The sequence below is a fragment of the Theropithecus gelada genome, chromosome 5 (genome assembly GCF_003255815.1).
Source record: "Theropithecus gelada isolate Dixy chromosome 5, Tgel_1.0, whole genome shotgun sequence".
Taxonomy (NCBI): Eukaryota; Metazoa; Chordata; class Mammalia; order Primates; family Cercopithecidae; genus Theropithecus; species Theropithecus gelada.
This window is the reverse complement of record NC_037672.1, coordinates 59,579,096-59,604,921: the sequence shown is the minus strand read 5'-3', so window position 1 is coordinate 59,604,921 and position 25,826 is coordinate 59,579,096. Positions and strand designations below refer to the sequence as shown.

The 25,826-nt window shown below is 41.7% G+C and overlaps 1 protein-coding gene and 1 long non-coding RNA gene across 6 annotated transcripts in view; one reads left to right on the top strand and one right to left on the bottom strand.

Moving 5' to 3' along the window:
- HNRNPD (heterogeneous nuclear ribonucleoprotein D) overlaps positions 1-16,811 on the bottom strand; it is a 22,733-nt gene extending 5,922 nt beyond the window's left edge. For 3 of the 5 annotated variants that reach the window (XM_025384940.1, XM_025384939.1, XM_025384942.1), the window contains exons 1-4: positions 15,223-16,811; positions 13,307-13,363; positions 1,330-1,498; positions 541-702 (exon numbers count right to left, since the gene is read on the bottom strand). In XM_025384940.1, coding sequence (XP_025240725.1) covers positions 541-702; positions 1,330-1,498; positions 13,307-13,363; positions 15,223-15,455 — 621 coding nt within the window. In that variant the 5' untranslated portion in view covers positions 15,456-16,811. The remainder of the gene's footprint in view (positions 1-540; positions 703-1,329; positions 1,499-13,306; positions 13,364-15,222) is intronic. The other 2 variants (XM_025384941.1, XM_025384944.1) reach the window with 1 other exon arrangement.
- LOC112624436 lies at positions 16,180-25,467 on the top strand. Its single transcript, XR_003119398.1, has 2 exons — positions 16,180-16,509; positions 25,174-25,467. It is a non-coding gene; the product is annotated as an uncharacterized LOC112624436 (long non-coding RNA).
- Positions 25,468-25,826: the final 359 nt, after the last annotated feature.

Here is a 25,826-nt window from a genome sequence, read left to right as displayed (position 1 = left end):
TTTGCTTTACTTTTAATTGAGACGGGGTCTCACTATGTTGGCCCAGCATGGTCTTCAACTCCTGGTCTCCAGTAATCCACCCACCTCAGCCTCCAAAGTGCTGGGATTACTACAGGCATGACCCATCACGTCCAACCTAATGAGTCTGTAATTATTGGTCTCATTAAATTTGCACGTATACATGCATTTCAATTGATAAGGCACTACACCTTATTCTTAATTCCTTTCCTATTTTGAACAAAAGTCTCCTTTTAATCTGGATTTCTTCCTCTTATTGTCTGTATTTAAGAATGCTTGTCTATTTCATCTTTGTATACTCTACCCCAGCAATACTTTGCATAGAGTAGGTGCTCAATGAAAAAAACACATCATCCAACCTTCAAGACCTGCTAATAAAGTATTTACAACATCCTTATTCCAAAACAAATCACACAATCTGCCCTAACAGCTCTGAAAAGCCAAGTGACTCTGAGTCCATAATGGGACAATCACATTCACACTAATTTTGACATAAACTGGGTCAAAACATTTATAACATACCTCACCAAAACCACCAAAGTACTCTCTTATTTTCTCTTCAGGTGTATCTGGAGAAAGGCCACCAACAAAAATTTTTTTAACCGGCTCTTTTGTTTTCATGGCTTTGGCCCTTTTAGGATCAATCACCTTCCCATTCAATTTATGTTCTTTTTGATCCATGACCTAAGAAAATTGAAGTTTTCATTTAAAAAATATATATCTTAACTAAAGTTCAGAGAATATTAATTTACTTAAAAGTAACTATAAATACAGATAATGCCAAGCATGTGTTGACTTGCTCAAGATTAAACTGTCAAGTCATGGTGGTGATGCAGTATCAACTAACATATACTAGTGTTTAAATCTAAAGGTAAGAATGGTAGGACATACACAAATTTAGCCAATTACTAGATAACCATTACCTTTTAACTGCAATATATACAAACATGACTGCTACTTCCCTTTAGCCCAGGATCAAAATAATGATTCAGTTAAAAGTTGCTTGCCTAACAGAATTTCAAAATATGTACTTCTGTGAACTGTTAAAACACATCCTTTTAACTAGGCATCTTTAAATCTATAATATCTTTAAAGTTAATTTCAAAATTTAGCAGAGCCTGGAACCCAAATTATTCAGGAAACAATTCCTGAACCTATCTCTATCTTCATAAAATGTATTGGGGCAAGAACTATTTTCTTCCTTCCTATACTATCAAGAGGGGGAACCACAAATAGGCAAACTCATTGTATCAAACTATCCATATGTTAATATTTTATATTATTAACTGATCAGAACACGTAACACACTACCTTATCTACACTCTCCGATTCTTTAAATAGCACAAAGCCAAAACCCCTTGATCGCCCTGTGATAGGATCTAACTTCAGAGTGCAGTCTACAACTTCACCAAATTTGGAAAAGTAGTCCTTCAGATCTTTCTTTGTAGTGTCCCAGCTAAGGCCTCCTATAAACATTTTCCTGTAAAGACAAAAAGCAGTATTAAAATGCTTAAAAAAAAAATTGCCTTAAATATTATCCACATCAATAACACACCTTTTCCAAACTGCACCAGTTTACTGGGCAGTATATTAAAACATCATTCTTCCTACATAACCACACATCAGGAACATCATATTCCAAAAAGCTGGCTTATTACTGCTGCTCCCGGATAATTACAAAATAGTGAGCAAGCAGCAAACTAAGTCTTTTAACTTGCTAAAAGATAAGCGTATACCCAAAGTAAAAATACTGTATATAAAGGTTTTCCTTAGATTACAAATTAAAAAGTTAAGAACAAAAAAACAGAATCTTAGCTTCAAATTTCTCTTCCAAAGTTCATTAAACTTGTTAAAATGCTATGCAGTTCCCCACTGATCTCAGCAACCAGCATTGGTGTCTATGCTGAAGCTCCTTTTCTATGTTAACAGTTCTCTCATGAACAAAACTCTTAGCACATAAAATGGAAAATTCTACATCTCACAATTAAGTTGTGAACCAATTTTTTTGATGTGCTAAGAGTCCTTAAGACAAAAGTAATGTGCAATATAAACAATTTAGTGACAATTATCCATTGAAGCACAATCCACTAATTAACTTAGATGATTCATTTACAGTAGAACCTCAGTTAACCAGCAATAAAGTATTTAAGCCTTTAAAATGCAAAAAGTGATGGATGGTAAGCAGAAAACCAAGACACTTTAAGACCAAAGGTATATACTCAAAATAAAAGATTTTAAGGTGAAATCTTACTAACATTACAGCAAAACACCAGAAAGTTCAGATCTGGCAGCTTTACACATGCTCCCTTTGTGCAAAAATGAGTAAATAAATAAATAAATAAAAGGCTACCCTACACCTAACCTTCTTTCAACCCTTTAAAAAGACAGGACTGGAAGTTTTTAATTTTAAGGGTAAACTGTCAGAATTTGTTATGTAATGACTAAAAATGTCACCATGGGAATCAAATCAGACTTGCTCAGCATTTTCTCATCTTTTTAACTGGGGAGGGGTCCTGGGTGGGGACTGGGATGTGACACCAACTCAGCTCCATAAAGAAATTAAAGGCCTTTCATTAGGAAACATCTCCATCTTGTGGGCTTTTAAGATATTGCCACTAAGGCCCATTCTTGGAATAAAAGGCAATTGTCCCTTGAATTAGGGTCTTTCTTCACTTCCTCAAAGACACCTGATTAACTGAGGTGTTACTGATCTTACTATCCTACCACAGTCCTGTTTCACTTCTAATGACAAAGCAAACTTTTAGTGCTAAGTCCTAGGTATATACTGCACTTCCCACTTCAGGTTAGCTTTTCAACTCACATGTATTCTAGAGCTGGGCCATTTATATGCTTAATATTCAGGACTTCCTCAAAGTTTCCAGGCTTGAAGTAGCATTTATTAAACAACTCTGGCATTTTATAAGCAAATGAACAAAAACACCCATCATGTTTTGTGTGTTTGAAATGTTTATTTCTTGCCAATTCCATGGAAGAAATTGGAGTTATTTTCTCAATATACATTGTCTTTAATTTGAATAGTGTGTACCTTTTAATATACAATCTTTATTTACATAATTTGCTATAAACGCCTTATTTTTAACTTACAGGTCCAGAATACTTCCTTCACAGACAGAAGTTATTTACCAACATTCACCCTGTAAAGGTGAGGACACTATATTTTTAATGAGAAAGAGAACTGACTATAAAGCAATGACCTCTTGCTAAGATGCCCATGACAAGTTCCACCAACAGAAACAACTTCAACTGAGATTTAACTATTAAATTACCCTTTCCGTGATTACAGAAATTTCTCAATAATAACTAACAAACTTTGCAAGTATTTCAGCCTGAACACAACAGTTCTAACAAAAACATTTTTTAAGCTGTTGAAAGGCAAGAAAATTCTCTGTCTGGTCTATTCAGATATGAACAGAACTAGTTTTGATTTTATTTAACCAAAAAGCAATGTTTATATTGGGAAAATATCCTTAATTTAAAATTATTAAGAAACAAAACAATTACAAAGAAATAAAACACCAAGAATAAGGTATGTGGTATTATTATTCTGAAGCCCCAAATGTTTTTCAGACAAGCAGCAGATTTTCTTAAATACTACCTAAGCATCATCAGCTGGCCCAGCAAAGTGCTCTCCAAATGTACGCCCCACCTTTAGTATGGTAGTTGTTTAATATGCCTACCTTAGAGCTACAAGGGTTCATTAAAGATGCGCTCACTCCTAAACTAATAATCAAATATCACTTATCCAGAATATTAAAAACTTCAGCTATACAGCACTTTTGGAGAATAAGGAGCCAGGTATTATTCCACCTCCCTTAAAGCACTGCCTGCCTTCTCTTTTCCCAATTGTTTTTAACCTTCAACCATTTGAAATGAGATTTTTTTTTCTAACAGCATCACACTTTCCTGCCTTCTTATACTTCAAATACAGTAATCATAATTTAACACTATGGTTCAGTCATCACTATTTTGCTAATTTAGAATACGCACAGGGTCTTCTAAACTTAGCTCCAACTCCACCTCATTTCTTCACAAGTTCTACTTTTCATTTTTGCCAGATCAATCACCAGTTGCTGTTCTAAAATGTCTCCCTTCCATTTTGTAGAGTAAATAGCTAGCTCTCAAACTTTTCAAATTCTGTGTAAAGTAGAAGTCTCTAAGCAAGCACCTAAGTGGCTCTTCTTTGAGACAAATGTATTAATATTGTGGCACACCAAGAACACTCTGGCTTTTCCTTCTGCTCTAATTTAAAAAGGATGCTGTTCTCAGGCTATGCTTAGGCTTAAAAAAAAGGATGCTGAACAAATAGTTGAATATGCTACAATGAACATAAACTGTACCAATTCCATTCCATCTTTACTAAATGGAACATATTAATTCCATTCCATCTCTTTCTGGTTTTGGTTTTTTTTTTTTTTTTTTTTTTTGAGACAGTCTCACTCTGTTGCCCAGGCTGGAGTGCAGTGGCACAATCTCAGCTCACTGTAACCTCTGCCTCCCAGGTTCAAGTGATTCTGATTTCTCAGCCTCCGTGGGAGGGATTACAGGCTGCACCACCACGTCTGATTTAGTTTTTATATTTTTAGTAAAGACAGGGTTTCCCCTCGTTGGCCAGGCTGGTCTTCAACTTCTGGCCTCAAGTGATCCGCCCGCCCCAGCCTCCCAAAGTGCTGGGATTACAGGCGGAAACTACCATGCCCGGCCCCAAACTCTATAGTACAGTGAGGAAAGATCTGCTAATCTTAATTATGGATAAATGGGCACTTAGTCTCTACAATGTTGGCATACATGCTCTCCCTCAAACTGATAGCATAAGGTAATAATTTTTTATATATATATATATATATTTCTTTTTCTTTTTTAAACGGAGTCTCACTCTGTCACCCAGGCTGGAGTACAATGGCATGATCTAGGCTCACTGCAACCTCCGCCTCCTGGGTTCAAGCAATTCTCCTGCCTCAGCCTCCTAAGTAGCTGGGATTACAGGCACAAATCACCACGCCCAGCTAATTTTTTTGTACTTTTAGTAGAGACAGAGTTTCACCATATTGGTCAGGCTGGTCTCGAACTCCTGACTTCGAGATCCACCCGCCTCGGGCTCCCAAAGTGCTGGGATTACAGGCGTGAGCCACTATGCCCGGCTAAATTATATACATATTTTGTATGACTTATCTTGCTTTTAAAGCACATCTACTGTCTCTCCAGATTACCTCTGCTGCCTCGAATACAAAGCATTTCATATTGCTGTCACTCCTACGTAAGTGCAAACACTTTCCAATGAAGTAGACAGAACTTCAGAAAATACGCTAAGCAGCCACGTTAAAAACAACCAAGACTTGTTCAATTAACAACAAAGATGGCCCCTAATGCTGCAATAAAGTTTAAACTTCGATCCCTTAGTTCTAAGTGAATCAATTCCAATTAAAATGTAGGACTTCATCTACAGTATTTTATTAACATAGCTGAATTTCTTAATCCTAGCTGTGAACTAAATACTCAGCACCCCAAGGCTGAATGTGGTATTCAGTTTAAAACACCTACTCAACAATATAAGTCTCCTTGCTTTCACATTGGCTTACACCAAATTGTAAAATTAAATGACAAGCATAAAGTTATACAACTCAGCATAGATGACTATCCAAGTGTTATGTAGTATCATTCAGGAATTTAGACTGTTTTGTGGGACATTTTATCATCTTTTAATGCAAGTTTAGAAGCAATAAAGACAAAATGTTGGAGTTTAAACCCTACCCCTGACTTTTTTAAAGACAGGGTCTCGCTATGTCTCCAGGCTGGAATGCAGTGGCTCCGTGACAGCTCACTGCAGCCTTGACCTCCCGGGCTCAGTTGGTCCTCCCACCTCAGCCTCACCAGTAGCTCAGACTACAGGTGCCCACCACCACACCTGGCTAATATTTTTGCATTTTTTCATAGAGATCAGGTTTCACTATGTTGCCCAGGCTGGTCTTGAACTCCTGGGCTCAAGCTGCCCACCTCAGCCTCCCAAAGTGCCGAATTCCAGGCATGAACCACTCCACCTGGCCCCCTGCCTCTTACTAATTGTGTAACATTAAGAAAAAAATATGAAAGTCCAAGATTGTCTGCCCATCTGTAAAAAGAGCATACCTCAGATATTCGCAGAGGGTTAAACTAGTTAACACACTTAAAGGACACCGAATAGTCTGACACACATCCTAAATGATTGACAAAAGTTACTATTTTGAAGGGGTAAAGCACTATAAGCACTCTCTAAACATAATTTAATGAAGGAAAATTTTTATTTACTCAATGGCTTAATTTTTTAAAACTGCATAGGCTTTATAAACTTTCCAATATTAAAAGGAAAAGGCCACAATGAGTTTTATATAAACATATTCTAATATTTTCAATGCTGCCAACCTGAACTAACGCAGAAATTTTTAAATAGTTGTGTAGAAAATATATATTAAAAACTAAAAAGTAGGTGGTATTTCAACTAAGACCTTTTAAATGTAGCTTCTAAAATCACCTTGATGACTTGGTCTACCCTACATTTATGCCAGTAATTTAGTAAAGAATAATTTAAAACATAAAAGGCAATATATATGGAGCAATCCTGGCTGCTGGAAAATGTTCCGATTTAATAATCCTGGCCTTTCCCCATCAATAAACTTAATTCTCTGGACTATTTAGGTCACTAGGTTTTTAACATTCCCAGTCAATACTAAGTATTTCATTCCAAGATACCTCCCCTAACAAGTCTTTATCGTCAAACACCTTATTCAAGGTAAAAAGTTAACCATCATACTCCCAATTTTGGAATAGTATTCTTTTTGTGTTCTATAACTTCATTTTTATTTTTTTAGAGATGAGGTCTTGCTGTGTTACTCAGGCTAGCCTCGAACTCCTGGACATAAGCGATCAGCCTCCTGAAGTGCTAGGATTATAGGCATGAGCCACCACGCCCAGCCAATCCTTTAACTTTTAAACTTTTTAACTTTTAAAACACTTCCTAACAACTTATGATCTTACATAAGTTTATAACAAGTTCTGACAGTTTAAAAAATATAACAGAATGTCAACCTGACACACATTTCAGGTGTATAACTTAAATGACCAATCACTGTCATCTTTTAAAGTAATGTTACTCAGGCACACCACTAATCCTTACTGAATTTTTCCACTATTTTATCCATCATAATTATTCTTCTGAAATCCTAAAATGACAAACTAAAGCTAAGTCACTAGTTACCCAAGGGGAAGGGAGGAAGTTACAATACAACTAGATAATATCACACATTAGGATATTTTAGAAGTTGTATAAAAACTACCTTGGGAGAGAGCTAGACAAGCTTTCATCGAGTTCAAATACTAACCAGCCTTTTTAGATCTGATCTGGTATATAATTCATGAAAACTACTTTTTTGAGACAGAGTCTCGTTCTATTGCCAGGCTGTGGTGCAATGGTGCAATTCTGGCTCACTTCAACCTCTGCCTCCCAGGTTCAAGCAATCTTCCCGCCTTAGGCTCCTGGGTAGCTGAGACTACGGGCGCACACCACAAGGCCCACCTTTTTTTTTGGGGGGGGGGGGGGGGGACAGGGTCTCATCTTGTTGCCCAGGCTGGTCTGGAACTCCTGTGCTCAAGTAATCTGCCCACCTCAGCCTCCCAAAGTGCTATATTACAACCGGGAAACACCGCACCCAGCCCACTTTTTAAAAACTATTTAAAACTAATCAGACATTAAGGTTAGCCAGTAACAAATCTTTACCAAAAAAACACTTTAGTCAATAAAAATATAAATTTTGGTATTATTTCCCCATTATTAAAGAATAGGTATTCCTCTCCCCCAGCTTTCTATATGACGTTTTCAAGGTAAGTGTGAAAAATTCTATTTTTAATTCAAGACTAATATACAATGGACCAAACATTTTCAAAAAGATTTCCCTGTGTTAAATCTCATTACCTCACACTTTAGAATGAACCTAACTAAATGACTACTAAAAAGCGAAGTTGAAAAAATAAACATCTAATAAATGAAACACAACATTTTTTGGGGGAGGGGGACGGAGTCTCGCTCTGTTGCCCAGGCTGAAGTGCAGTGGCGCAATCTTGACTCACTGCAACCTCTGCTTCCCAGTTCAAGCTCTTCTGCCTCAGTCTCCCAAGTACATGGAACTACAGGTGCCCACCATCAAGCCCAGCTAATTTTTGTATTTTTAGTAGAGACGGTGTTTCACCACGTTGGCCAGGTTGGTCTCGAGCTCCTGACCTCAGGTGATCTGCTTGCCTCAGTCTCCCGAAGTGCTGGAATGACAGGCATAAGCCACCGCACCCGGCCAACAAGACAGTTTTTCTTTTTTTGAGACAGAGTCTTGCTCTGTCGCCCAGGCTGGAATGCAGTGGTACAACCTTGTCTCACTGCAACCTCTGCCTCCAGGGTTCAAGTGATTCTCCCGCCTTCGCCTCCTGAGTGACTACAGGCGCGTGTAACCACACGCCTGGCTGATTTTTGTATTTTTAGTAGAGAGGGGTTTTGCCATGTTGGCTAGGCTGTTCTCCAACTCCTGACCTCAGGTGATCCACCCATTCTGGCCTCCCAAAGTGCTGAGATTACAGGTGTGAGCCACCACGCCTGGCCTAAAAATAAACACTTTTTTTTTTTTTTTTAAGAGACCAGGTCTCACTATCAGAATGCAGTGGCTCCCCTATAGCTTCCTGCAGCCCTGAGCTCCTTCCTGGGCTCAAAAGATTCTCCTGCCTCTGCCTCCTAGGTAGCTGGAACTACAAAGCACACACCCAACACATTAATTTTTTTTTTTTTTTTTTTAAAGAAACGGGTCATACTATGTTACCTAGCTGGTCTAGAAATCCTGGCATGAAATGATCCTCACACCTCAAGACTTCTGAGTAGCCAGTGATTACAGGCACGAGTCACTAACTTTAAATGCTTAATCCAACATCTCCCTTTTTTCACTTCACTACAAGGAAGCAATGACATCTTGTATGTTTACATTTTAAATAAGCTCTCAATCAGCTTTGTAAGGTAAACTCCCATTTACCTAGAGGTTAAGGAATAAGTATTTTCCTTAACCTGAAGGTTAAGGTTCTGGTTAACTGAGATTACTACATATTCACAATTCTATAAAATTGTGTATTGGAAGTCAATTTAGGTATCAATGCTGAAGTCAGAAAATGATTTGTACCTTGGTGAATTTTTAGAATTTTCTTATGTTTTAAAATCATGTTACTTTTCAAAAGCGTAAGGAAAAATCTGTAGGAGATTCATTCCATGACATTGTCTGTTGGTTGCTTTTTGAGTATATTTTCTCATGGCTTCATCTATCTTACTCATAAGACTAAATGGGGAGACAGACTTCCTGGCTGTGTGGGCTCTGTGCTAGTCTGAAGTCTAGATAAGCAGGAGTTTACAGTCCAAGACCCAATACTTAAACTGTCACCTTGATTACTGGACAAACACCACCAGTAAATAGGAGTCTTCCCTCCCCACCCCCAAATATTCTTAAATACCTAGCTCCAACGTACAATATAATACTCCAGAAACTAAAACATGCTTACCTTTACTCCACAGGAGTAAATCACTGGCAGTATCAACTATTAGGGCACTGGATAAATACACACAAGCTATGAAAGCAGGCTATGGAGTCAATCTTCCTGTGGTGAGCATTGTTTCCAACACATAGATCAGCAAACCAAGTAACAAACATGTTGTATTACCTGAAACCATACTGTTGGAAGTGAAGCAACAGAAAGAGATCCCACGCTTTCAGCATCCAGTTCAGTGCCCTATCTACTAAAACGTTGAAGCAGAACTGAAGTCAAATCAAGCTTGGACTAACACAAGTTATGTTTCACTCCATTTGTAAATGTGCACACACTTGAGGTACACAGCTTCAAGTGGAATGGAAAAAAAAAGTTATTACTCTATTCCTTTTTAAATGCTTTTCAAGCATGGCATGTATTATCACTTGAAGGCTAAAACTAATCACATCCTTCATGTCGGCCATAAATCACACACCGAAATAGTATACTCAAAATGTTCTCGTATTAGGGCAGCCTTACCCTAATATTATGTGTTAGGACGATGGCAGAGTACCCAGGAAATATTAAAAACATACACTGAGTTTGTAGAAGGGGTCACATGGCTTAAGGGGGAAAAAACCCAGATTTAAGGCAAAGTATGTGATCTCAAAAACTACCACTGAAAAACTTCAATGACATTTTCCAATCCCAAACTTAAAAAAGCAGATGATTTAGTATCTTTCATAATAGATGAAAATTTACAATGAAAAGTACTTAATACTCCTCCCCTAAACAGTTCATCTAAAGATCTGGGGGCATCAATTTCTGGAATTTTTAACTCAGGAAATTTGTCAAAGGCTCCCAAGAATGCTAACACTGAGACCAATCTACTCAGGGTCTCAACTTTACTACATACAGTAAACCCAACTCTACTGAATCAAAGACCAGTAAATTTGGCATGAGACTACTCTAAAAGCGATTATTTTACAAACCAAACAATGTTCAGATTGCCCCAGAAGCCTAAGGTATAAGACCATAATTTCAAACATTTAAAGCAAAAACAAGAGCCTAGTCTTTTATAATTAGACAGGCGACAACCTACCACAGGATTCACAAAATTCCCAAATGGGAAGAATCACACTTGGGCTCATTATACACTAACCGTTAATAGGACCAGATCTACTGTCCTGTTATTAAAGAAGTATTGCTGGACTTTTAGCTGATAAGTGAATGGGGGGACTTTTTTGCTTCCTACCCAATCCAACGCAGGAAAGTCTACGTACCTACCTTGTAAAACTATCTCAAAGTTAACGCAACATTGTAGTTTCCATTGATTTTTAAATTTTAAAAACTCTGCCCTCAGATAGTTTGCTACATGGCATGTATATTTTGCCAGACACTAAGTAATTTTAAAGTACCTACCCCAAATGAACTGCAGCACTGCAGAGAACAGAATGGGTCCACACCACAAAGTAAAACGAGAAATTTCAATGCTTGTAAGTAAAAACTACTGACGTTAATGTTGGAAAGAGTAAATCGAAGTGAACTCAGGAGGGCATACTATGGAAATAATTACTGATTCTAAAGTCCCATAGTAAACTGTAGAAACATCCACTAAAGGTGTAACAGGCATGCCTTCCTAAAAATAGCTGTCCATTCTTACATGCAAAAGGAAAAAAACCTATTTCTAAAACCAACTGATTTTTAAAGTATTTTAGGATGAAACTGTAATCACTTTATTCTCAGACTTGTAGAAGGAAATGCACACAGAACCGTGTTTAAGAAATTCAATTTGGATACTGTATTAACCAGTCTTATCCTCAATATTAAGGCTATAAAACTGTTGCCCTTTTAATATCCCTCAAAATGGGAGAAAGAGAAAGGGACAGATATGGTGGCAAGCGCAGACACCCAAAAAAAAAAAAAAAAGAGTCTGAAAGTTTTTCATTAAAAAAGAAAGCCTTAATATCTGGAATACGATGGGGCTGCATAATTGCGCAGTTAAGAAAAATCAAGTATTAGATCCCTTAAAAATGAGAACTACATTATTTTTAAGTGTAATTCTAAAATCAACCTGGGTAGGCCGGGTGCAGTGGCTCAGGCCTGTGATTACAGCACTTGGGAGGCCGACGCGGGCGGATCACCTGAGGTCAGGAGTTCAAGACCAGCCTGACCAACATGAAGAAACCCTGTCTCTACTAAAAATACAAAATTAGCCGGGCATGGTGGAATATGCCTGTAATCCCAACTACTTGGGACGCTGAGGCAGGAGAATTGCTTGAACCCGGGAGGCAGAGGTTGCGGTGGGCAGACATCACACCATTGCACTCCAGCCTGGGCAACAAGAGCGAAACTCCGGCTCAAAAATAAAATCAACCTGGGTAATAAAATTCTACACCAATTTTATCTTCAGTAAACGACAGCTGGTCACTATCTAAAATGTTTATTAACAATGAATATAAACATTTCTCCATTTTTCCTGAGATTATTCAAAAAAGTTGTAATATTACATCATTTTAGGTAGCAGGACAAGTGTAATTACTTGAAAGAGTCAAAACACTGACCTTCAAATTTAAGTTTATGATCATTTCAAATTACTGGAAACAATTACATGAGATTCAATGTATATAATGGAGTAATGTCAAACACAGTTATAGTTTAATCTTAATTTGCTACTCTTAGCTAGCAGTGAAATCGGGCTGTTAGTGCCCACCACTCACCAAATATAGGGAATAACATTCATCGAAACTGTGACCCCAGTCTTTTGTTTTCTCTTTTTTGCTCTTCCCCTTGCCTGTTTCCCATCTGCTTTTTCTCCAACGTAAAGCTGGACTGATTTCAGTGGATGAGACTACAGTAATAAGCAAATCTTTAAATGTTACCCTAAATGGGCTCTTAAAATAGAATGTAGCTTGTAAAGATATAAGGTAACTGCCTGCAAGTTAGTGGCCTTCTACTCTCCAGTGGTGGTGTATAAACCCCTGAAAATTCAAATATAATCCTAAAGGCAGAAAGACTGACATTTAAGGGAAGGGAAAGGATGGATAAAAAGAACAATACTCAACCTACCAGCCTCCAAAGAGAAGTCATGCAATTGTGAATACATGTCAACCAACTGTTATTAATATTCCAGCCAAATCACACTGAAAACAAAAAATCTGGTAAGAGCTGTAGTGGAAAGCCACATTAGCCCACCTTTGAATGGTATATATATATACACACACACACACACAATTCTTATGAAAAGTCTATTTACAAATATGGTAGGTAAAAGACAAACATTTTTCCATAATACACAGTGCTGCTTAAAGAACTGCTTCAGACATCTCCAGAATATTTCAGTATAACATGCATGACATTTTAAACACATTTTATTTCAAGTAGTCTTCATATTTAGCCATTAAACTTAGAATTCCAACAAAAATATTTTTCATCTTAAATCAAATGCGAAGATTACAGTAATATTTTTTCTTGCTCGATATAAAAATATCGTTACTAATTGTTTAGCTTGAATTGCCAAACTGCAACTACATGCATTACCACAGACCAAATACCATGTAACGGCATCAGTTTTGCCCAAAGATTACACATGATGCCTAAAAAAGTATATATCCCAGGTACAAGCCTACTGTATGTACTATGGTCTAGAATTTCCTGGGGATCAATGGGCAACTAACCAATACACAGCCTCTGCATATTATGACTACTGAAACCTTTATAATACAGAAATAAAATTTAAAAGTTTTACCATTCTTCCCGCTGTGCCGTCGCTGCTTCAGAGTGTCGTGGGGAGGAGTTTGAATGGCTAGGGAATTAACAACCGGTACAGCAACCAATCAAAATTCTAGTTTTAGTTTTTGACACTGTTAGGGTTAAAAACTTTAATTCATTTACACTTCAACAGTAGGTAACTATAAAGTCAGCTGCTTTGCGATTTGAATTATCAGGGCTAACAGAAAGCCTGCCCCAAACAGGAAGTTATACAATTAATCATTTTGGTGCCTCTGTCCAAAGAACAGAATTCAGCAAACGAAAACCAAAATGTTAAAGATTTTAAGTTTCCAAATATCTAACATCTTCCTTTCTCAAATAAGCTATACACAATTCGAGTTAGATCTGTTTAATTTTTAAAAGTTTGTTTCCCTTCCCACCACCACTCCCCCAAAACCAGCACTATCATCAAACAGCCTGACAAGAATCTGCCTAGGCTGTGTTTAACCCTATATTCCAAAGTGCTTCTCCCCTCCCCACTCTCCCTCCAAATCCTGGACTCTTTCTCAGTAAAGGGAATCGTGTTTTCTAACACTGGGTTAAAGCGACATCTTACTGTTATATCCATCAACATCTTTCTCTTTACAATTTAAAAAAAAATTCAGACACACACACACCCCTCCCCATTACAAAAAGGAATGGAAGCGTGAACCCACGATCATCACTCAGTAATCGGAGCTAAGAAAACTCAACCAAGAACCCCGATTTAGTCCCTCCTGCTAACTCCCGTATTATGTTCCCAATCCCAAATGCTGCATTTTAATACACTAAATGCAGATTTAGGTAGTATATACAACTGTTATTTCAATCAGAGGAAGCAAGTTAATACTAAGAAATTTGCACCAAAAAAAAAAAAGTATCCCACAGCACAATACAGGATTTGTTTCTCTTAAGAGGACTATAGGCCTCCCTTAGTGGGCGGGAAAGAGAAATCAAGACAGCAAAATAGGATCCTGGGCACCGGGAAAAAAAGGGGACTGGAGGTTGTAAAAAATTAGGTTGCACATAAAAAGTAAGTTACAATCTGTACTAATAGTTGGGGAACCCAATACCTGAGGGCGCGAAAAGGGTGCGCGGTTAGAATAACTCAGGGGGGTGGGGGAAGGGTACACACTAGGCCGGAGATAGGAACAGCTCCAGTCAAGTGCAGGCCCCATCGACTAGGAACTTAACCTGAGCCCGCGTAGCAAAACCAACGTACCAACAAGAAAGTCGCAGCATTTCACCGGAGCTCATTTGGTCTGCACGTCAAAATATAGGGCCTGTATGAACATGCCATTGTGCGATAGCGTATGGTGAAGAAAATGAGTAAGTCCTTAGGCAAACTTATTCAAAATCCCAAGAAAACATTCGGCCTGAGGCCGACAAGGGAGAGGCAGAAGTGGACAGCCTACGCGTTCCCCAAAACATGCGCTTATAAACAATCGCATCGTTTCAGGATGGTGGAGAAGCACCAAATAAACCTTAGCAATACAAACAGGGAAGCTTTTTGTGTCTCTCTGCGTTTTTATGCCCAAGACTTTAGAATTTGGGAAAAAGAGGGGACAGCATGGAAAGAAAAAAAGGTACCCCTCGACAGGCGGGAAAAAATCCTGGCGGCTAAGTCGGTGGGAGGAGACCCATGGCGAGGGAGGAAAGGAGGGCGGGCCGAGGAGCAGCATGGTGACGGCTAAAGGTGGAAACGTGTGTGATGGGGGAGGGGGGCGATAAGCAGGCAAAGGAAGGAGGAAATGAAGGTCCGGGGAACCCAACATAGAAAAGGGGACACCAGAACAAGAAGGCTACTTGGGGGCCCGGAGAACGGGCTGAGAGCGGGAACCAGGCCTAATGGCGGGGGAATGAGGGGGAGGGGGACTAGTTGGGCCTGACTATCCTGGGCTGCCCCTTACTCACCCTTCATCCTCCTCGTTCTTACTGGCGTCAATCTTCGCCCCCTCCGACTCGGCGCTGCCCCCTTCAGTGCCTCCAGACGCGGTTCCGCCCCCGGTCCCGGCTCCGCTTCCCGCCGCCGCCGCTGCCCCCTGTGTCGCCGCCACCATGGCTCCCTCCTGCTCGCCCGCCGAGCCGCCTACCGCCGCCGTTGCCGCCGCCGCTGCCCCGTCCCCGCCGAACTGCTCCTCCGACATAGTGCTAGTGTCTCCGCCGCTGCCGCCGAGACTACACCCGCCGCTGCCGCGAACCGAAACTAGCAGCAAAGTAATCCCCGCCGCTGCCGCGCGCCCGCTCTACCTCGCGAAGCACACAAGACAGGGAAGGCGCGCGCGTGGCTGCAAAGGCTCCTGCGCCTCTCCCTGGCCTGCCCCCTTCGCCTCCCACTCTCGCGCGGCGCACACTCCCGCTCTCTCCCGCTGCACTAAAAAAGAATAAGCACCAGCGGCGGCCGCTCTTGCCTCCTCCTCGCTTTAATGGCGCCGCCGCGGACCACCTAAAATGGCCGACGGAAGAACGGCGCGTCCCGGTCACGTGATGCAAGAGCGCGCCCTTCGCGCGTCCCCCCCACCCCTCTCCCCCTAGGTTTTTTTTTTCCCTTTCCTCTTCGGTCCCGCCCTCTCGCTCCCCTTTATACCTTCCCCTCACGCTCGGCGTCGCACAGCCTGTGGGGGCCTTTAAAAGGAACCGGAAGTGTCGTGAGCTAAGACGGTCGCGCGGGGACCATCGAGAACAAGGAGTGCTGTTTCGAAGTAGCGGCTAGAGGGCCCCCTGCCTCCGCCCCCGCCCTTCCGAGGATTCCTGGAGTCCACTCACCCCTCCCCAACACTCCAGTAGCAGGCGGGAGCAGCAGCATCAGGCCGGGGTGTGGCTGCACCTCCGCGAAGGCGGCAGTTCCCCGTGCAGCTGCGGCGTTCAGGTGGGGGAGGGGAGGCTCACACCTTGCGGCGGCTTAAGCCTGGATGTACGCACTCGAGGAGGGAATTAGCCCTGAGATGTCAGCCCTGTGCCCCTGGCTCTGTCCACCCGGACGCCTGCGGAGCGCCAGGCGCCGCAGCGGACCGCGCGCGCACTGATTGCCGCAACTCCTCTTCCTGCCGTCGCCGCCCGGGACCGGGTGACATTGAGGTTTTCGTCTATCGCCGCTGGGCCGATAGGGCTTCTTTTTAAGATTTGACTTTCCGAGTAAGATTTTTGTTTGCCTGCTTTTCTCCTGAATTTTTTTTTTTTTTTTTTTGGTCGAAGAAGCAGGTAACTTGCATATCTTAAGGAAAACATCGTTTTTGCTTTGCTTTTGTTGTTTAAAGATCCTAAAAGGTACCGTGATTCTTTTACGTCAATTGGAAAGTGTGTTAAATCAAGGGTTCGCTTAATGTTCTTTAGTCCTACATAGGATATATAAATGTCGTGAGTCATCTTTACGAGCTTTATGAGTTTGTGTTCGGGTTTGGGTTTTTTTGTTGTGTGTGGTTGTTTTGTTTTGTTTTCTTGTAACACCGTTAGGCGTTTCACTAAATTACTAAATTACTTTTTATACACCTATTAAAAATTCCCGATGCCTCGGCTGGAGACTGGATTATTCGGGCTTTGGGATTTGCTGCTTCCAGCGGTATCCTTAGAAGAAAATGAAGCTTTTAGGTACTTCGGTAGTCAACAAATAATTATTTGCCTGTTTAGTAAGTGTTCGGGCACAGGGGAGACAAAGACGAGTTTGCAGAATCCAGCAAAAACCTTAAGAGTTTAAGTATTTGGGCCGGGCGCGATGGTTCACGCCCATAATCGCAGCACTTTGGGAGGCCGAGGCGGGCGGATCATGAGGTCAGGAGTTCGAGACAAGCCTGACCAACATGGTGAAACCCACGTCTCTACTAAAATTACAAAAATTAGCCGGGCGTGGTGGCGGGTGCCTGTAATCCCAGGTACTCAGGAGGCTGAGGCAGGAGAATGGCTGGAAGCCGGGAGACGGAGCTTGCCGTGAGTGGAGATCGCACCATTGCACTCCAGCCTGGGCAACAGAGCGAGACTCCGTCTCAAAAAAAAAAAATTAAATATTTGTTTTTCCACTGTAGTTAAACGAATTTGTATTAATTGGGCACTATCCAAAAATCTCAAAGGAAGATTATAAATAAGTTTTCTTAATCAAATTAGTAGAATTTACATTAAAGAATAATTAAAACTTAAGAACACAGGTCAAATTCTGAAAACGTCCTAAAAATATGACTTACCAAACTCCTGTAATAGTCAAGTCATGTAAAGATAATACCAAGAATGTTTATCTTAAAGTGGTAGTGACTCCACATTTGTCTCCACCTGCCAGAATATTAGCAAAGGATAAAGTGGGTATGGTGCTGAAACGTATATTCCTGGTTAGAAACAACTAAGGTGATTGACTGAAGGGAAGTCTGTTTAATCTTTCTGGCTTCAGGCGAGGGTAATTATCATTTATTTTGATCTTAAGATATCATTAGACGTACCCACCTTTTGGTAATAGTGACTTTTCCAAAAGGTTCATCTTGATTTCCCATGTAGCTTAGGAGCTTCTGGAATTCTTAGAATTTATGTCAAAAATTCCAGACAACCTAGGAATGATTTTAAAGCTAACAACTTTACTATATGCTTTAATGAGGATGTATGATGTCTATATCACCGATAGCTCTTCGTATTATGGCCAAGATCTCTACATCCAGGATGTGCTCCTGCATCTACGCTATATTCCTCTTGGAACTCACTTAACCTCTGGCAGACGTAGTGACTCACGCCGGTAATCCAGCACTTTGAGAGGCCAAGTCGGAAGGATTGCTTGCCTCCAGGAGTTGGAGATCAGCCTGGGCAACACGGTGAGACCTTGCCTCTACAAAAAGTCAGAAAATTAGCCTGGCGTGGTGGTTCCTGTTGTTCCAGCTACTCCGGAGGCCGAAGTGGGAGGATCACTTGAACCTGGAAGGTGGAGGCTGCAGTGAGAAAGGCAGAGTGAGACCCTGTCTCAAAAACAATTGTTACTATTTATGTGAAGTCTTCCCAGGCTTCCTGAGGCAGAATTAATCATCTCTTTTCACAGCCCTTTATCTTTACCTCTGTTATTCTTAATTGTTTTCTACTAGACCATGAGTTCTTAAAAAACAGAGTGTCTTCTATGTATCCCTCCCTCCCTAACACACTGTCTCTCACACACACACACACACACACACACACACAGCAGTAATATATCCACACTATATAATTGCTAGTTGAATTATTGAATGACAAAATACTAGGTATGTCCAACTTGCTAGGCTAAGGGGCTTTCAAGCACACTAGGTGTTCTTCCAGGGACTTGAAAGTCTCCACACCATCTCATTTCATCTCTGGCATTAAAAAAAAAAAAAAAAAAAAAACCGCTTTTGGCCAGGTGCTGTGGCTCATGCCTACAATCCCAACACTTTGGTAGGTCAAGGAGGGAGGATTGCTTGAGCCCAGGAATTTGAGACCAGCCTGGGCAACATAGCAAAACCTGTCTCTACAAAAAATTTTAAAAGTCAGTTCCTGCCCACCCAGGGGTGCGTTGGGTTGTGTTTAACCCGTTTCTGTTGCCGGGTGTGGTGGCTCACACCTGTAATCCCAACACTTTGAGAATCCGAGGTGGGTGGATCACTTGAGGCCAGGAGTTTGAGATCAGCCTGGGCAACGTGGTGAAACCGCATCTCTACTGAAGATACAAAAATTAGCTGGGCATGGTGGCACACACCTGTAATCCCGGCTACTGGGGAGGCTGAGGCAGGAAAATTGCACAAACCCAGGAGGCAGAGGTTGCAGTGAACCGAGATTGCACCACTGCACTCCAGCTGTGCAACAGAGTGAAACTTTGTCTCAAAAAAAAAAAATTACCTAGGTGTGGTGGCCTGAGCCTGTGGTTCCAGCTGCTCAGGAGGCTGAGGTGGGAAGATTGCTTGAGTCCAAAATTCGAGGCTGCAGTGAGCAGTGTGATCATGCCACTTCACTCCAGCCAGGACGACAGAGCAAGAGCCTGTGTCAAAAACAAAAAACAAAACAAAAAAATGCTTCTTCAAATGACTTGCTGATTGATGTACGAAATTTCTTGAGAATTAAATAAAACTGTTGATTAACACATTCATAGGTAACAATTAATTGTTTAAGTGGCTGGAGATACTGTATTGGACTTGCCCCAAATGCTAGAAGGAAGCAATATCCCCTGTCAATGTACAGGGCATGAACTGTTCCACTGCTTCAGGAGGTTCCCAGTGTGTTTCAGATAACACTAAAATGCTAGATCATCATTGAATTTAGCCTTCGTAAAGCAATTATTCTCTGCAGCAAAAACTAGAGTTCTTATAAAAGGCCAAAAATGAAGTCCATTTGAGAATTAAACTGGAATCACTTTTACCTAGAACAAGATGCGTACACCTAAGCCAAGGAAATCGCAGTTTTCATCTGCTAGATGCACTCTACAAACGCAGCAGGAGGTTTCCCTATGTTCAAATTTTTAAAGTATTAGTAGGATATGTATGCCAGTTGGCAACCTGGAATAAACAATGTGGAAGAAACAGCCGAAGAACCCATTTTTTAATACAAGGTACACATACTTGAGCTGCTTCTACAACCATGTTAAACAGCCTATAACCTATCTGGACCTATTTGCAGAACACCCTCAGTGGGATTTAAGCGTTTTGTTGGAGAGTTAGTTTGTGATTTTACGTGAAGTGACCAATTGCCCATGCAGTGAACATTCTCTGTCATCTCCCTTGGTTATCAGGAAGCTTCACTTTATTCAATAAATAAAAGCCCTATCAACTCTGAAAAGTCAGGTTTTACTTCAGCAGTAAAGTGTAATACTGTAGTCAGTTCTGCTTACTCATGAGGATGTCACTAGTTTGCTTTTAGATATCGTTTTTTAAAACCTAGCTAAAAGAATTCAGACAAAGCTGATCACATGCCTGTAGTCCCAGCTACTCAGAAGGCTGAGGGAGGAGATTCCCTTGAACCCAGTAGTTCAAGCCCAGCCTGGGCAATAGAGTGAGACCCCCATCTCTTTAAAAAAGAAAAAAGAATCAAATAATAAGGAAATACACTGCTCTCACTCCAGACCTACATATCCAACTGCCTATTTGACATCCCCACTTGAATGTTCACAGGCATCTCAAACTTTAGATGTTGAAAACTGAACTCTGCTTTCCCTACAAACCTGCTTACTTGGTCTTCCTCTTCTCAGTAAATGACATCTCCACCCACCCATATGTTCCTGCCAAAATCCAGGGAATCATCTTTGATATCACCCCTCCTTCACCCCCCACATCCAATCAATCACCAACTCCTCCCACCTCCAAAATATATCTTGATTCATCTAAATTTTTCCTAGAACATAAATACTGGGGTAATTTCTAGATAGCTATTCACATTCAACCATGCAACACATTAATGACATGTACATTTCTAGTGCTGGGAAATATAAATGATCAAAATAGGCAAGGTCTCTGGCCTCATGGAGCTGACATTCTAGTGGCAGAGACAAAGGACAGACAAAATAGATATGTAATGTAATTTTAGGAAGTGATAAGAAGAAAAAAAATGCTAGACATAGGTTATGTGCTATAGGGCAGTCAGAGGAAACTCTTCAAGGAAATAACTTTTCAAGTAGCACCCTGAAGAAAGTAAGAGAGCAAGCCATATACTTAACTTAGGGAAGACTTTACAAGGCAAAGGGTACACTTGAGGCAGGAGTGTGATTTGTGCTTGCAATGAAAAATGGAGTCCAGTGTGGCTAAAGTGAAGGAAAACAAATATAATAGATCATACCTGAGAGGTATCCAGTAATGAGGTTACTCAGGGTCTTGTAAACTGGTTAGCACTCTACTTTTATTATCAAAGTCATGAGAAACAATGGAAGGGTTTTGAGCAGATGAAGAACATGACCTGACTTTAAGTGGAAGATTATGGATGCTGTGTGGACAGTGGACTGTGGGAGGACATCAGGGAGATGAGTTAAAAGGGCACTGTCATGAATGGACTTTTTTTTTTTTTTTTTTTTTTGAGATAGGATCTCACTCTGTTGCCCAGGCTAGAGTACAGTGGCACAATCATGACTAACTGCAGCCTTAACCTCCTGGGCTCAAGTGATCCTCCCACCCTCAGCCTCACAAGTAGTTGGGACCACAGGTGTGCACCACCACACCTGGCTAATTTTTGTATTTTTTGTAGAGGTGGAGTTTCGCCATGTTGCCTAACCTGGTCTTGAACTCCTGAGCTCAGGTAATCTGCCTGCCTCGGCCTCCCAAAGTGCTGGGATTACAAGCGTGAGCCACCGTGCCAGGCCATGAATTGACTATTTTTTTAGCCTTTCTTGGTTAATTTCTTCTGAGAAGACAAATCTACAAAGAGGGTGTTATTTACATGTGGTCATGTGACTGTTTTTCCTAGAAAGATATTTTTCTACGAAGAAAAATGCTCTAATGACAATAAGGGATCATTCAAAATTAAATAAGACTTGAATTAATATATATTGATCATATTTCCAGTAAAAACTCAGACTAGTGTTTTCATCCAATGCAATATTTTTTGCTTCATTTTCTACCCCTTTCTGAAGTTCTGGAATGAGATTTTGATTCGCTACCGCAGGTAGGGTTTGTTCATAATGTCACAGGATCCTTTGGGTGTTGCTTTGCCAGCTGAAAACCTCTGCAGTTGGTGGTTTAGCCTCTGCTACAGTTTTGCTCACGCCCTCTGGGCATGAGCTTGGCCCAGCAGGCTGCACTCCACTTGCACTACCAGCCCAGATCTCATGCCTGCCAAGGGTGATCCAGGCACGGAGCAGCGAGGGGTGTGTGAGTGAGTGATGCAGTCCGGCCACTGTGTACAGTCAGGCACACCGGCTGCTACAGCAAGGTCGGCAGCTCCAGGCACCAGCACAGGCACTGGCTCCATGCGAGGCTGCAGCTGGACAAGACGTACTGCAGGTGGTTTCCACTGCAGGCATCAGCGTCTGGACAAGGGCAACACAGTGGCACCTGAAAGCTCAAAGACACCAGGAACCACAGAACCCCAAAGGGGGTGTTACAGCATGTCACAGCCCTAGCCCAGAACCCTGAGGTCTGGGCTCCCAGAAGGGTCACAGCTCTTCTCTCTTGTCACCCCCAGTGCGGAGAGTGGGGGGACATATTTCAGCCCATTTGTGTTACAGCTCTTTCAGTCCTGCCACCCTGCTCCAGCCTGCAGCTCCTGGACTGGCCCAGCCCCACCACTGCTTACCATTGTGTGGGGCAGCTGCCCAGTGCCAGCAGAAGGCAGGAAGGCTATAGAGTTACAGCTCTGACTTGGGGAATCATGAGGTCTGGGCCCGCAGAAGGGTTGTCACTCTTCACTACCACAGTCTGGGAGAGTGTCATTGCCCGCAGCTCGGTGAGCCAACCAGAAAAGTGTTATAGCCCCTTTAGCTCCCACCCGCAGCCACAGCTCCTTCCACTCCCACCATTTGGCACGTCCCAAGTTCTTGTCCTACATGCAGGAAGAATGAGGTTATGCGGGCAACTGGAGGGTAAGCAAGGCAGAGAAGAGCTTTATTGGGAGATCAAACAGCTCTCAGTGGAGAGGAGACCTGAAGTGGGTATTTCCTATCCGCAGGCAGGCAGTCCTGACCAGGGTCTGAGTATCCAGGGTTTTTATGGGCTCGGAATGGAGTAAGTGCATGCTGATTGGTCCATGGGCGGGAGGAAGTGCATGCTGACTGGTCCATGGGCAGGCCTGGAAAAAGGTGCCTGGCCTATCCAGCCACTTTTAAGGTTCTTTTAGCTGCTATGTTTATAATTGTCCCACTTCGTTTGCGGGAGTTGCAGTTCAAGAGAATAATTATTGAAAGAGAATACAGAAGAGTCAGGGTTTTCAGATTAAGGTTCAATTTAGAAATATTGAAAACCTAAGAACATGTTTGGGAAAGTGTCTCTGCCCTGTGGCTCTTTGGGGCCTTTTCCTTTGTTGCAGTGGCTCTCAGTTATTTGATACTCCTTACTCCATAAGAGCTGCCTCCAAATAATCGCTTTCTCATGCCAGGGCTGAGAGTTCTCAGGCTCTCAGACTCAGTACAATTGCTTAAAAGTCACACTTCAAATATAGTAACACATAATTAGATAGTACCTCTGTAGGAGGGGTTTTTCTGTTTAATTTCTATCCTTGATGTTTTGGCTACTGTAGTAGACATTTGCTACTTGGGGCTCCCCAGCATCAATTTTTCCTTGTCTTAATAATAAATAACATAGGAGAAACAAGTGGAGCAAGAGGAGGGAATAAAGAACAGCAAGCCAGCTCATCAGAATGAACTCATCACCACTGGGAGCATGCACAGCCCCTAAGTCAGCCAGTCACATTTGAAGAACTTCCCTTTGATTTTTTGTTTTTTTGTTTGTTTGTTTGTTTGTTTTTGTTTTTTTTGAGAAAGAGTCTTGCTTTGTCACCCAGGGTGGAGTGCAGTGGTGCAATTTCAGCTCACTGCAAACTCCACCTCCTGGGTTCAAGCGATTCTCATGCCTCAGCGTCCTGAGTAGTTGCAATTACAGATGTGGACCACCACACCTGGCTAATTTTTGTATTTTTAGTAGAGGCAGGGTTTTGCCATGTTGGTCAGGCTGATCTCTAACACCTGGCCTCAAGTGATCCACCCACCTCAGCCTCCTAAACTGCTGGGATTACAGATCTGAACCACTGTGCCCAGCGCCCTTTGATTTTATTTATTTATTTATTTATTTTAGATGGAGTGTCGCTCTGTTGCCCAGACTGAAGTACAGTGGCCCAATCTCAGCTCACTGCAACCTCCGCCTCCCGGGTTCAAGCAATTCTCCTTCCTCAGCCTCCTGAGTAGCTGGGATTACAGGCGCCCACCACTATGCCTGGCTAATTTTTGTATTTTTAATAGAGACAGGGTTCCACCATGTTGACCGGGCTGGTCTCAAACTCCTGACCTAGTGATCTGCTGGTCTTGGCCTCCCAAAGTGCTGGGATTACAGGCGTGAGCCACCACACCCGGCCCCCTTTTGATATTTGAGTGAAGAAATACTCTCCTATTGGTCATAAACAGAGCATGTAGCTAAGGGAACCAGCTACTAGCAGCCATTTCACAACAGAAAAATCCCTATGAAGACAGGAATCAAAGAGCAAGGAAGAGTTACTGAGATGTGGTAGACAGGATACCAGGTCATGGTCACATTCTTTGAACTACCGGATCAACTTCTCCCTACAGCTATCTCTGCCTCTAGGCTTAGTCACATGATTCAATACATTCCCTTTATCATTTAAGCTAGTTTGGCCAGTTTATTTCTCTAAATCAAAGGTATCCTAACTGATTTGTTGTTTGTCAACTTTGCATTATACCGCCCATCTCTGCCTTGAAAAGGAGAAACCGGGAACATTTCCTAGAGTCCCCTTCCTGTTATGATTCCAAGTTAGGATCATGCCAGTGAGTGGTGCTGTTTTAGTCCCTTTTGCCTGCTATGACAACATGACACAGACTTGGTAGCTTATAAACAACAAATTTATTTCCCACACTTCTGGAGGCTGGGAAGCCCAAGATCAAGGTACTGGTAGATTCTGTGTCTGGTGAGGGCTCATTTTCTGATTCATAGATGGCACCTTCTCAGGAGTCCTCACATGTGGAATTGATAACGCAGATCTCTGGGATCTCTTTTGTAAGGGCACTAATCCCATTCATGAGGGTTCATAATCTAATCACCAATCAAAGGCCCCATTTCCTGCTACCTTTATCGCAGGAGTTAGGATTTCCACATGACCTCTGGGGAGACACATTCACCCCTTAGCAGGTACTCACAACAGAATACAAAGGCAAAGCAAGGAAGCTTTTATTCTTGGGATGTGGAAGCATCACCCACTTCTCCCAGTAAGTTGTGGCCATTTTCAGTTTCTCAGTTTCTCCTCCAGCTCCCACTTTGCAGTTGTGTCAGCCAATCACAACAGCTTCCCAGACTTCCATGCAAGCTTCTGCTTTGAGTCCAAGGTGGCCATAAATAGCAGCTCCTCAAGCTCCTCCATAGTCTCTGGTTTCTTACGTTTCTCCATGAGCTCAGCTTTTTGATTGACTCCAATGCTTCAAGCCAAAGTCATTAGTGAATGTTCTACAATCTTTCAGTGGCAACTCCAGACCTTCACTCCTCCAGCTTCTCCTACATCCATCTAACCCTCAATTCCTGCATTAAATGTCTTTGTTCCAGAATACTTGCAGTGACTGTTTTCTCACTATACCCAGTTATTAGTAAGAGAAGTGGTTTCCAGGAAGCTACGCTTTAAGGATAAAAATTTTCTGATCCCATTGGATTTAAAGGTATTAATGACTTCATTGCCAGTGATAATGGCATTGGTGGTCCATGGCATACAGTGGCAAAATAGTTACTACCTTGGATGACCAAGAAGTTGCTGCAATAGGATTATATAATGGAAATAAAGGGTACAAGGGTTGTGGAGTGGGTTGACTATTTCAAAGTACACCAGAGAACTTAGAGAAAGAAAAAGATAAGCTTAAGGCTTTAAATTACTACTTCAAGGCCTGGACAAGAAACCAGAATGTTTCTTATCTG